The sequence below is a fragment of the Felis catus genome, chromosome C2 (assembly GCF_018350175.1).
Source record: "Felis catus isolate Fca126 chromosome C2, F.catus_Fca126_mat1.0, whole genome shotgun sequence".
NCBI classification, from domain to species: Eukaryota; Metazoa; Chordata; class Mammalia; order Carnivora; family Felidae; genus Felis; species Felis catus.
In genome coordinates, this window is record NC_058376.1 from 117,471,758 (window position 1) to 117,485,911 (window position 14,154).

The 14,154-nt window shown below is 38.9% G+C and overlaps 1 protein-coding gene across 10 annotated transcripts in view; it reads left to right on the forward strand.

Annotated features, from left to right (window-relative positions):
• The window catches only part of PLSCR4 (phospholipid scramblase 4), a 135,492-nt gene that overhangs the window by 113,064 nt on the left and 8,274 nt on the right, over nucleotides 1-14,154 (forward strand). For 7 of the 10 annotated variants that reach the window (XM_045037473.1, XM_045037471.1, XM_045037470.1 and 4 more), the window contains 3 exons: nucleotides 363-473; nucleotides 5,814-5,937; nucleotides 9,575-9,810. In XM_045037473.1, the coding sequence (XP_044893408.1) occupies nucleotides 363-473; nucleotides 5,814-5,937; nucleotides 9,575-9,810 (471 nt within the window). Of the gene's footprint in view, nucleotides 1-362; nucleotides 474-5,813; nucleotides 5,938-9,574; nucleotides 9,811-13,619; nucleotides 13,663-14,154 lie in introns of those variants that run through there. The other 3 variants (XM_023260480.2, XM_019810602.3, XM_045037477.1) reach the window with 2 other exon arrangements.

Consider the following 14,154-nt stretch of genomic DNA (forward strand, 5'->3'; position numbering starts at 1 on the left):
ACTCTATATATGTCTGTGTTCTCCATAACATACAGTGGGGAAAACAGTTTTTGCAAATGTGCAAGGAGTTCAAGTAGGTGGGAATCAGCATGAAGTCAGCTAGACCACTAACGTAAAAGTGTGTTGCTTTGATCATAGCACAATGTGAATAATCGCTTAGTTTTTTTTTTTAATCTATAGTCAGCCTGAAAATTCATCAATACATATTAAGAGGTTAAAAGCTAATATACATAAAGAAACATGTGTCTTTAAAATATAGTAGTGTGTTTCATAGTTAGATTCATGGATAAGAAAAAATGAATATATTCTGTTATTACATTATCACTTCCATTGTAAATCATGTCCCCTCTCCCTTTCCCAAGGTGTGATCCCCACAGCCCCTGAGCAACCTGCAGATGAGAAGGACAATCAGATAAAGTCTCCTGATCAAAGGCCTGATGCACCTCCTGACTATAATTCCCATTTTGTACCAGGTGAGTTAAATATTCAGAAAGGTTCTTTTCACCTCTCCAGAAAACGGTAATAGTTAAGATTGCTTTTAAGAGTAATTAATTGAGTGATTCAGTAAATAAGTATTGGAAGCTTCCAGGGTGCCTAGTTTACCAGATGTCAATTAGAATATATTTGTAGGCTACTGAGGAAGGAGGTTGTACAAATCCTGATGGCATTCTCTTTGCTCCGTAATGAAAACATGAAGAAGATGTTGTAGGGCCAAGATGACAGTAACTGGCTCTAACAAGGATTTGAGGGAAGACCTAACTGAGGAAGTCAATTTTTCTGGCTTGCTGAGGAGTTTCTCACTCAAAAGGAGGAAGGAACCATGCCTGGCAGAAAGAATTATCTGTACATGGCTAACAGGCACATGAAAAAATGCTCCACATCACTCATCATCAGGGAAATACAAATCAAAACCACAAGGAGATACCACCTCACACCTATCAGAATGGCTAACACGAACAACTCAGGCAATTATAGATGTTGGCGAGGATGTGGAGAAAGGGGATCTCTTTTGCACTGCTGGTGGGAATGGAGACTGGTGCAGCCACTCTGGAAAATAGTATGGAGGTTCCTCAAAAAGGTAAAAATAGAACTATCCTACGACCCAGCAATTGCACTACTAGGTATATATCCCAGGGATACAGGTGTGCTGTTTTGAAGGGACACATGCACCCCTGTGTTTATAGCAGCACTATCAACAGTAGCCAAAGTATGGAAAGAGCCCAAATGTCCATTGACGGATGAATGGATAAAGAAGATGTGGTGTATATATACAATGGAGTATTACTCGGCAATCAAAAAGAATTAAATCTTGCCATTGGCAACTACGTGGATGGAACTGGAGGGTATTATGCTAAGTGAAATAAGTCAGAGGAAAACAAATATATGACTTCACTCATACGGGGACTTTAAGATACAAAACAGATGAACATAAGGGAAGGGAAGCAAAAATAATATAAAAACAGGGTGGGGGACAAAAACATAAGAGACTCTTAAATACAGAGAACAAACAGGGTTGCTGGAGGGGCTATGGGGGGGGTGGGCTAAATGGGCAAGGGACGTTAAGGAAGACACTTGTTGGGATGAGCATTGGGTGTTATACATAGGGGATGAATCACTGGAATCTACTCCTGAAAACATTATTGTATTATATGCTAACTAAGCTAACTAACTTGGATGTAAATTAAAAAAAAAAAAAAAAAAAAAAAAAAGAACTATTTGTACAAAAGCATGAGGTTATGAAGGTCCGGTATGAGACATGCATGGGACAAATGCAAGAGAAATGGAGGTAAATGGCCTTGGGTGCTAAGGAGTTATACTAATATCTTTAGAAGTCTGAATTTACTTGTTGGTGACTCAATGAAATGGATGCTCATAATGTTAGTAGAAATTTGAGTTATTATAGTCTTTTTAGAAAATGGGGCACCTGGGTGGCTCATTTGGTTAAGCATCAAACTGACTGGTTTCAGGTCAGGTCTTGATCTCGTGGTTTGTGAGTTCGAGCTGTGCACCAGGCTCTGTGCTAACAGCATGGGGCCTGCTTGGGATTCTCTGTCTCTGCCCCTCCCCTGCTTGTACTCGGGCTCTGTGCTAACAGCATGGGGCCTGCTTGGGATTCTCTGTCTCTGCCCCTCCCCTGCTTGTACTCTATCAGTCTGTCTCAAAAATAAATAAACTTTAAAAAAGAAAGTAATTGGGCAATGTGTAAAATTTTTAAAATTAGAAATACACTTACTTTTGAAGTAAGGAAGGAAATAGGATTCTACATAAATACATTTTAATGACTTAGAAAATGATGAAGTGTAGCAATATTTCTTTTTAAAAATTTTTTAAAATCTTTAGTTTTGAGAAAGAGAGAGAAGGGGAGAGGCAGAGAGAGAGGGAGACACAGAATCTGAAGCAGGCCCTAGGCTCTGAGCTGTCAGCAGGGAACCTGATGTGGGGCTCGAACTCACAGACTGTGAGATCATGACCTGAGACAAAGTAGGACACTTAACCGACAGAGCCACCCAGGCACCCTGCAATATTTCTCTAAATATATATTTAAGTGTATATTTAGAGGTGGAAACCATTGAGTTAGTCTGTGAGAGAGGAGAAGAAACTTCACTACCCACAGGATCATGATAAAAATGTTGTTTTGGCTCTAGACACAAGATCCATGGAGCTCAGTTAACCTGTGCCCTTGAGGTGTTTTCTGAAAACAGCAGGGTTTCCTTTTCCCCTTTCCCTCATAAATATGCATGATGTGTAGATCTGCTCCAATATAACCCCTCATCACTAGCTCAACTCCTAAGTCCACAATGTTGACAGTCCTAAATTATAATCATGCTATATCTGACCATTTCTCTAAATTTACTTCAGTGACTGTCAACATGATCTACATAATCTATCTTTGAGAGAGCTTGAGCAGGGGAGAGGCAGAGAGAGAGAGGGAGAGAGAAAATCCCAAGTAGGCTCTGCATTGTCAGCTCAGAGCCTGATGTGGGGCTGGAATCCACAAACTGTGAGACCATGACTTGAGCTGAAACCAAAAGTCGGACGCTTAACTGACTGAGCCACCCAGGCATCCCTCTACCATTTTTAAGTAACATTGATTGTAACCATGTTCTGCTCATCTGGGAAAGTGTCTTTTCCTCTGTATCAAAAAAAAATTATCAAGAGAGTATGATATGTCATTTAAATCAAATGACTAGATAAATTGAAAAACATCTAGTAGAGCATACAACTGAATTTTCAGTTATGAAATATAGTAACAAAAATTCATTGTGATCGCCACCTAGTGGCTGAATTATGTACTTAATCTATGATGACAGATGCAAATTAGATCCCTGTAATTAACATGAAGGAACTTGAACTACTATAAAGTATTTGTCTTTAATGCCCTTAATTCCTTTGACTTTAAGCCTCCCTTAGCCCCCACCCATATCAGTCTCCTGTGGTCTGAACTTGCATTTCCACCTGCCTGTAGACCACTTCCCCTGGAAGGACCCCAGATCTCAAGCTAAGTGATCTGCAATAAAGCTTGGGCGTCTTGCTCCGGAACACATTCCCTGTATTCTTTCTCTCTTCTGGAGGCCACAGGGACCCATGTCAGAATGTGAGAATCTTTCCTCATATCCAGTCTGTTACTGAGATGGGACTGTCCATTCAGTGTTGCTTGTTAGACTTCCTACATTGCCTTCTTTCGGCCCTCCCGCAGCAGGCACCTCCTGCCTAACCTAACCTCATCCACAAAGGGTCCAAGTGTAAGTCTGATCACTTCACTTTCTCTTTTATTGGCGTACGGTTTAGGTTCTTTGAACAGCGTATAGATCCTTCATAATCATCACTCCCTCCTTCCTTTCTAACCTTGTCTGCTCAGTCTCCATACATAACCTTGCTCCCCTGCAATTATGGGTTTCCCCTGTGCAGCTGTTCATTTTGCACCTACTCCCTGCATAAAACCTTTCCCCATTGTGGAGGTGCTGGTTGGGTCTAACCTGTCAGCACTAGCCCCACAGGGTACCTCCTCTGCCTAGGCTAGGCACTGCTCCTCTATAATCTCTTCACACACCGTGAATCCACGTCTGATCGCACAAGTTACTTGCTTCATGATAACCATTCACTTTTTATTTTTTAATCTGTGTATTTAACACAGAACTGAACGTCCTTGAAGACAGATGTGTCTTTCTACCTCTTTCTGTTTCTAGCAGCAGGCACAGCAGCACATCCTTGAAATGGGCTTGTGGCATGTTTCCCAAATAAAGGAATGCTTGATTTATTTCATAGCCTTGTTCTCAGTGAGTATTGGAAGAAATAGTTCTACAATTCATGATGCTCATGAGTGGGGTTTTTGTGAGTAACTAAAATGTCCCAGACTTCATGAGCTTCAGAAGCCGCTCTCCCCTTTAATGCCCAGCTCACCAGAATCTGACCCTCTGTCCAATTTGCCTTGCTCAGAAAGTGTCATCTTTCTTTATTTCTCATCCCAAACAACTTCTGGAAGTTTGGGGGAGTGTCCCTTCCCGGTAGTGGTTGGTCTCATCAGCATTGGCAGACCCCAGACCACTGCTTTGCCTCTATGCTGGTCGCCTCTTACTCTTTCTGAAGCCAGCTTTCTGCTAGCTAAGCTGTTTTTTCCTGTACCATGACATCCCACAGGAGGGGTGTATGTGTGTGTGTGTGTGTGTGTGTGTGTGTGTGTGTGTACAGAACTTAAGGCCTAAAAAAAACAGCCGCCAGCTAGAGTTGCTCTTCCAGTCTATAGTGCCAAGGCCATCCATAGAGTCCTGTTTTGGATGTTCCCAGCCTCTACCTAGCCTTTGATCTAAAGGGAGTATTTTAATTAAGGAGGCATCTGCAGTCAGAATGCTTGAGTTTTAATTCTGACTCTGTCACATATTGACACCATTGATTCTTTAGGAAGTTACTTAACCTCCTTATGCCTCAATTTCTTCCTCTGTAAATTCAGGATCATAATAGTTCCTACCATAGAAGGGTGATGTCAAGTAGTTAGAACAGTGCCTGGAACATAATAAAGCTCAGTAAGTATTAACTATTCTCCCTCTTATAAAAATAGTAAACATAGTTTCCTCTAACAGGAGTTGCTTCCTAGGGTGCATGGTGTTCAGTACCTGGTTCTCTGGGCTCTCTGAGAGAGAGTACTCTCCACCTTAACCTGATCTTTCAAATCTTTTAATTCTGTAAGAGTGACCTTTTCAAAGAACAGCTACTAAGGGACTGTTTCCATTTTTCAGGAAATATCAGTCCCTGCCCTACACAGCTGTGTGGCATTGCTTTTTGTTAACAAAAAGATACCGATTCCCCAGTCTGTAGACCCACCGTGCCCAACGCCTGGGTTACTTTGGGAAATAGGACACCATCAGTGGGGCTTCAACATCACAGCCCAAGCTTAACTATCTTCATCTTGTTCCCTTTAGCATACTTACTTAGACATGAGGTGAATCCTGCCTTCTAACACTGCTTGCTGTCTTTTGTACCAACATCTAGTAATTTTTGAGCACATGTATAAGAAAACACAGGTACATGCATGTATGCACATTATAAGCAGTAATTTAATAAATAACAATTTTCAGAGAGACAGTTTAACCTATGTGTAGATAAGATTTGTTTTTTGCCTTTGAGGAGAGTATCCACAAAACTATTTCTAACCATGGTGAAAACAAACTTCTATGCATCATAGTTTTGTAACGTCTCCATCTTTTCCATTCTAGAATAGAATCTTTTCTTTCTTTACATTAGTTAAACAAAAGGGTCTTTGAATCACTGGCTTTCGAACATTCTTTTTTTTTCATTTCTTTTCTTTCTTTTTAAAGTAATGTCTACACCCAATGTGGGGCTCAAACTCACAACCCCAAAATCAAGAGTCCTATGCTGTACTGACCGAACCATCCAAGTGCTCCCTCAAGCATTCTGGATGACAACCTACTATGACCCACAGTAAATATATATAAATATATATGCAAATATATAAATATATAAATATATATATAAATAAATATACACACACATATATGTATATACGTATATATGTAACAATATTTATATAATATTTATTATATATATGGTATATATAACATTTCACCAAGCAGCACTCAGTTCAGTGAGTATACAGCATACAGGCAATACAGTTTGATTTTTTTCTTTTTTACTTTATTCTAATGTAGTAAATCTTATTTTAAAAATTGCAATTGTGAATCATTAAATTGATTTTACAGCCCAGTAATGTACGTACAGATTGTAAAATGCTGTATTAAAACAATGTTTCTCAGTTGTTAAGAATTAATGAAATAGCTATGCCTACATAAGAGAAAATCTACCTTAAGGCAATAATTGTTAATAGAGTTTAAGAACATTTTATAACGGAAGTGTCAGTCCATCAAGAAGACGTAACGATTGTATACATCTAAAAACAGAGCTCCAGAATATATGAAGCAAAAATTGACATAATTAAATGGCAAAATAGACAATTCAATAAATACCAGTTGGAGACTGCAGTACCCCACTTACAGTCATGGATAGAACAACTAAGCAGCAGATGAAAGAAGAACTGGACGCTGTAAACAATATTATAAAGCGAACTAAACATAGACATATATAGAACTGTCTACCCAACAGCAATAGAATATACATTCTTCTCAAGTGCACATAGGACATTCTCTAGGATAGAGCTACTGAGTAAGCCATAAGACAAATCCCAATAAATTTAAAACAACTGAAATCATACAGATTTCACAATGGACTGAAGTTAGTAATCAATAAAAATAGAAGGAAATTTGGGAAATCTGAGGAAATTGACACACCCTTAAATAACCAAGAGCAAAAAAAAAAAAAAAATCACAGGAGAAATTGGAAGATACTTTGAGATAAATGAAACCACAATATACCAAAGCTTATGGGATATAACTAAAACAGCTTAGAAATTTGTAGCTATCAACATCTACATTAAAAAGGAGGAGGGGCACCTAGGTGGCTCACTTGGTTAAGCTTTCGACTTTGGCTCAGGTCATGATCTCACAGTTCATGAGTTCCAGCCCTGCATCCGGCTCTGTGCTGACAGCTCAGAGCCTGGATCCTGCTTCAGATTCTGTGTATCCCTCTCTCTCTGCCCCTCACCCACTCATACTTTATCTCTTTCTCTTTCAAAAATAAATAAACATTAGAAAACTTTTTTTAAAAAAAAGATCTCAAATCACCAACCCAACTTTCCACCTTAGAAAGAAGCCAAACCTTAAGTAGGAGGCAATAATAGAATTTAAAGTAGAGGCAAATAAAATAGTGAAAAAGAAAAGCAGTGGGCCACATGGACAAAACCAAAAGTTGGATCTTTGAAAATATCAACAAATAGAAATCTTAAGCCAGACTGACCAAGAAAAAACATAGATTCAAAATACTAAAACCAAGAATGAAAATGGAGACATTACTAAAAAGCTTACAAAAATGTAAATGTATTGTAAAAGAATACTATGAACAATTGTATACCAACAAACTAGAAAACCTGAAGAAATAGATTCCTAGAAATATACGAACAACTGAAAGTGGCTCCAAGAAGAAATAGAAAACCTGAATGGAGCTATATAGCAAGTAAAGAGATTGAATTAGTCATTTAAAAATTTCTGATAGGGGCGCCTGGGTGGCTCTGTCACTTAAGCAACAGACTCTTGATCACAGCTCAGGTCATGATCTTACTGTTCATGAGTTCAAGCCCCACATAGGGCTCTCTGCTGACAGTGTGGAGCCTGCTTGGGACACTCACTCACTCTCTCTCTCTCTCTCTCTCCTGCTCTCTGTGCCCTTCCTCCCCCTTGCACATGTGCACGCATGTATACTCTCTTTCTCTCTCTCTCTCAAAATAAATATTAAAAAAAAAAAATTCGGACAAAGCCTAGGCCTGGACAGCTTCGTTAGTGAATTCTACCAAATGCTTAATGAAGATTTTAATACCAGTCCTTTACAAGACACAAAACGGTGAACACTTCCCAATTCATTCTGTGAGGCCAGTATTGCCCTATTAGCAAAATCAGAAGAAGACTATAGAAAACCATAGACTAATATTCCTTATAAATATAGATGTAAAAATGCTCCACAAAATACTAACAATATAGTAACCAAATCTAACAATATGTAGTAGGGATTATTACCATGACCAAGTGCAGTTTATCCCAAATATGAGATAAAGTTGGTTTGTCATATGAAAATCAGCCCATGTATGTACCATATTAATGGAATGTTACTACAAGAATCATATGATCATATCGGTAGATAGAGAAAAAGCATTTGACAAAATGAAACATCCCGCATGATAAAAAGCACTCAACAAACTAGGGATAGGAGGGAACTTCCTCAACCTAATAAAAGTCATCTATGAAAAACCCACAGCTTAACATCATGCTTAATAGCAAAAGCTGAAAGTGTTTCTCCTAAGGTCAAGAGCAAGACGATATCTCTTCATGCCACTTCTATTCAACATTGTATGGAGGTTTTAGCCAGGACAGTTTGGCAAGGAAAAGTAATAAAAGTCATGCACATTGGAAAGGAAGAAGCAAACCTATTTCTGTTTGCAGATGACATGATCTTATATATAGAAAATCATAAGGAATACACACACACACGTACACACGCACACACAATTAGCACTAATAAATGAGTTCAGCAGTAGGAGTATTAACCAGTGAATTTCCACTTTGGAAAACAGGGTGGCCGTTTCTTCTAAAAGTTAAGGCTAGTTTCTTGCTCCTAGGTATATACTCAAGAATTGAAAACTTAGGTTCACACCAAAACTTGTACACTAATTTCACAGCAGCGTTATTTACAAAAGCCAAAAAGTAGAAATGACCCAAATGTCCATTGGCTAATTAATGGATACATAAAATGTGCTATGTCCATGCAATGGAATATTACTCGGTGATAAAAGGAATCAAGTACTAGTACATGCTACAACATGGTCACTTGAACCTTGAAAACATTATGCGAAGTGAAGGAGACCTGACACACAGGCTATATGTTACATTATTTCATTTATATGACATGTCCAGATTAGGCAAATCTGTAGTGACAGTGGTTTCCGCAGGCTGGGACACAAGATAGGGAATGACTGCTAATGGGTATAGATTTTCTTTGTGGGGTGATGAAACTTCTGGAATGATAGAGCCATCATTAAAAGCACCCCTTTGAGTTACTATGTCAGTGACCTTAATAACATCAGTGTACCGTGCCAGTAATGTGCTAGGTCTTGGGCTAAGCCCACTATAACCTAATGAAGTAGGTATATTATTGATGTCTCCAAAGGAGGAACGTAATACAGAGAGAGGCCAACACGTTACTTGGTGTTTCAGATCTTTTTTCTGTACCTTTGTGTAGCATAATTGTCTTCTAAGGTTTAAGAGGATTAAATGAGGTAATATGTGAAGCCCCTGAGTACATTGTTGGTACATGGTACACATTCAGAAAATGGATCATGTTTTATTCTTAAGTGGATCTTGTGGGATACCTATCTTTGTTATGGAAAAGTCATTCTAACTTCTGCTGTGTTACAGTGTTAATAGTGTGTAACACTTCCATTTGTTTTTGGATACAGGACCCCCTGGACCGGCTGTCCCTGCACCTGCAGGCTACGCAGGAGGCTTGCCTATGGGATACAACAGTCCGCAGCAGCCCGGTACCTTCTTCTCATACCAGCCAGCTGGTGGTGCCCATCCTATCCAGTACCAGCCTGGCAAATACCATATGTCAAATCAGCCTGTTTCAGTAACATGGATGCCAGGGCCTCCTCCTATACCAAACTGTCCTCCTGGTCTGGAATACTTAACCCAGGTAGTCCTCACAAATCCAAATGATCTTCTTATGAAGTATGATCGGGGATCCGACAAGAAGAGATACAAAGCTAAATAGAGTAGATGAAAGTGACAGGTCAGTGATGACAGAGGTCCAGTTTGTGAGACCATGGGAGTTGTGGTACTCATTTTAGAAATATGAAGGGGAAATGAGGAATACAGGAATGTATTTGGTGGGATCGGCACGGTTTTCTGAAGGATGTATGTTGAATTTTAAGATTTGCAAGGTGTCCTGTTGAAGGCGGTTTCAAAAACAGGACTAGAGGAAAAACTATCAAAGATGCCAATTCTCATTTGCATAGAAGTGAAGAGCTAACACCAGGAAAAACAACATCAGAGAGAACAGAACAGACCGTGAGTGAATCACTGGGGGTCTCTGCCCATCCTTTTTTCTCATTACCCCTGATTGTCATTGGCCACTCCCTGCCACCCTCCAAACATAGAATGTAAATCAAAAGAAGAGATCTACCAAGGGTTTTGCTTCAGGCCAAGTTCCAGAGAATCTCTTCCCACAACACAGTGAATTCTTCTTTTCCACCTCTATGCACATTCTGGAGGCACCGGGGTATCCAGATCAGAAACTGGGGCAGTACGTCAAATCAGTGTTCCAAATGGTGTTTTTAAAACCACATGTCAGAAACTCAAAAATATTGCTTAATGAAAATAAGATAAAGCTAGTATTGGAAATAACTTAGAACCTATTGAATCATGTTTGATTTTAGAAAAAGGAAGGGCGCCTGGCCGCTCAGTCTGTTAAGCATCTGACTCTTGATCTCAGCTCAGGTCATGTTCTCCTGGTACATGGGTTCGAGCCCCACATCAGGTTCTGCACTGACAATGCGGAACCTGCTTAGGATTCTCTCTTTCTCTGTCTCTCTCTGCCCTTCCCTCACTTGTGCACTCTCTCTCTGTCTCTCTCTCAAAAATAAATAAATAAACTTAAAAAAAAAGACATATAACTTCACTCATATGTGGAATTTAAGATACAAAAAAGATGAGCATAAGGGAAGGGAAGCAAAAATAATACAAAAACAGGGAGGGGAACAAAACAGAAGAGGCTCTTAAACACAGAGAACAAACAGTGTTGCTGGAGGGGCTGTGGGTGGGAAGATGCGCTAAATGGGGAGGGGGCATTAAGGAAGACACTTGTTGGGATGAGAACTGGGTGTTATATGTAGGGGATGAATCCCTGTAATCTACTCCTGAAATCATTAATACACTATGTGCTAACTTGGATGCAAATTAAAAATAAATAAGTAAATAAAGACATTATGAAATACTTTATAAGCAAGGGACTTGCCAGTTCAACACATGTCTCCCCACATAACCAGCCAAATACTCCTTGGAGTTGATGTGTTTCTCTTTTCCATTTTATATATTGACAGGGACCTTCTGAATCCTGTGCATTGAGAACCATAGGTACAGTGTTATAGTGTTGATATTTCAAAGTCAAAACAGTTGGATCACAAAAACAGATTTCACATGAGCCAAAAATTTTATTCAGTTTTTGTTTTGGCAAAATATTGACAAACTGCAGCACCAGTCATTCAAGTACAGTGGTAGAGTAAACCCCTACATTATTTCAAAAGCTTAAAAAATGCTTTATAGTTAATCACGTTTTAAAAGTTCCTTTTTTATACTAGATGATAAGTATAGAAATTGTCCTTAGAAATCCAAGATCTGCAGTAATTTCTCTTTTCTAAATGTATAACTTTAATTTTGTTCATCTAAATATTAAAAAACAGTTTCTTAATTTCTTCTATTCTGACAGAAGTTAACACATTTTATGAATTCTGTTTCTTTGTTCAGCTTTGTTTTGAATAAAAAAAAATAAGTGAGAAAGGAAACAAAACAGGTTTAGAGACAGACCAACCTGGTTTTAAATTCTAGCTGTCGTCCCTCCTCACTCTACAGCCTTCAATAACTTCTGTAACCTGTTGGTGCTTGAATTTCATCATCAATAAAATAGTACTAGCAATACATACCTTACTGGGTTGTTAGGAGAATTTTTAAGAAGGAAAGCTTTATACTGTGCTTATTATTTTTGGCACACAGGGTCCATCCAACAGGTGGTAGCTGTGTGGATGTTATTAGTGGAAACACTTTGTATGCAAACAGCCCTTCATTGTTTTATCATTTTCCTTATCCTATCCTTTTTGCAGTCTCCTGTGCAGATTCCATGAATCATTATCGGGACTCTCAATACTCTGGAGCATCCAAAGTAGCAGGATTATATTCTTTCTAGAGGGTTGGCCTGGCCGAGACTGCACCAATTTGTTAGAGAACTGCTCCTTAACAGCCATAGTGTCTTCTGGACAAACTTCTTTTATATTAACAGGCATTATTTCTTTAGAATATTGTACTCAGCAGTGGATGCTTTTTATCAACAGTATTTTGACTTTTAATTCTGGATTTTTAAAGGAACTATAAACCATCTTAGTGACCACTTTTGGTATTTTATAAGATGTGTTTACACCCCCTCACCGGATTGTGTTTTTATATCAGAAAAATTTTTTAATGAAGGAAGGGTTGTATCCTCTCCGTACCCTCTGTAATCAGTTAAACACCACAAAACATTTATGTCTGGTTATTTTTAACTTTCTTTATTACCACATTCACGTATTCTTTTATTAGCCATTGTATTCAATGAATATTTGGTGAAATATGACATTTCAGGCGATATTCTGGTCTCAGGGATTAGGAATGATCTATATATCTAAAATTATATAGAGGGGGGTCTGGGTGGCTCAGTCAAAGTCCCAACTTTGGCTCAGGTCATGATCTCACAGTGAGTTCAAGCCCTGCATTGGGCTCTGCATTGAAAATGCTTCGGATCCTCTGTCTCCCTCTCTCTTCCCCTCCCCAGCTCACGTGCGCGCGCACACACACACACACACACACACACACACACACAAGCTCTCTCTCTTGCTCTCTCTCAAAAATAAATAAACATTAAAAAATTAAAAATAAAATTATATAGATGTGATTACTCTGTCCTCAAAGAAGCTTCTTCTTTTCTGCTAGAATATTCTCAACTCTATTAGGTAATGAGCCCAACAAACTGTCTGACTTTAGGGTGATTCCTAAGTGATATTAAGGTAGAAGTTTATCTAGTTGTTTTCCCAGCTCCCTTTTCAAGAGATCCCATCCCAGAACGTTTCCTCCCCTTTGCCCTAATCCTAATCACATGCTTCCAGCCCTTGTGGACCCTCTCCTTTAATTAAAGCCTGCACCTAGTGAAGACCCTGGCATTAGTAGGTCAAATGATTGGAAGTCAGTGTGTGAACATCTTCCAGAGGTACCTGTGAAAATAAGATAAAACTAGATACTCCTGTGTGAGGTCCCTGGCTGAGTTGCTCTCTGTAAGCCGCTGAGAAAATAGCCTACTGTGTGGTTGGTCTACATTAAACTGTCTTGAACTTCCCCAGCAACTCCAGTCTGTGAGTGACGTGTCGATAAGACCAGTGAGTTGGGACTGAGCTAGAAACAATCTACATCCACACAGCTTTTTCTGGATGCTGTGACTGCAGCAGGAAAATGATTTTCTGATATACCAGGCAACTGTTTGTCTTTTAATAGAACTGGAGAACACTGGTTTTCCTGTGTTCCTCTGCGGAACAGGTGCAGACAGGCTACTTTCACTAATTTTTTTTTTTATTCCATTCAATGCTGAAAAGATATTTTGGTATCAATTGATAACCTTTTCATACCCATCTCATCAGTTCCTTTTCTAACATTGATTTAATTTTGTGATTATTTTTTCCTAATTGCTTTGTTCTATCCCAACAGCTGGACACCATTCACGTCCTTCAGCATTTTGAGCCTCTGGAAAGTATGTATAATTTTGTTAGTGTTCAGCAGGTGGAAATTTGAATCAGGTGGAAATTTTCATTACCCAATATCTTGTTCTTTATTTATATTGGTCATTTCTTAGTGGTTCGAAGTGAAAAGACTGTCTTCTTTTACCCTTTCAAAAAAGTAAGAAAGGGAATTATTTTGTATAATTTTATCTATTTATACATGATACATACATTCGTAGACTTGAAAAAGACTTACACTTTATCTGGTCAACCCCCATACCATATTCTACGTATTCATCTTTAATGGAAGAGGAAAAGAAGGAGCCAGGACACTAAATGAGTTCTCCAGAGGCACCACAGTCAGCTAATGAGTGGTAGCGCTGGACATAGAATCTAAATCTGCGAAGTTCTAGTCCAGTGCCCTTGCTTTGGAAGAAAAATGAATCACAGTCAACATAATGCCTGGTCTCAGTTCATCCTCACTTGATTATTAACCTTCACTTTATCCCCAGTTCCACACATTC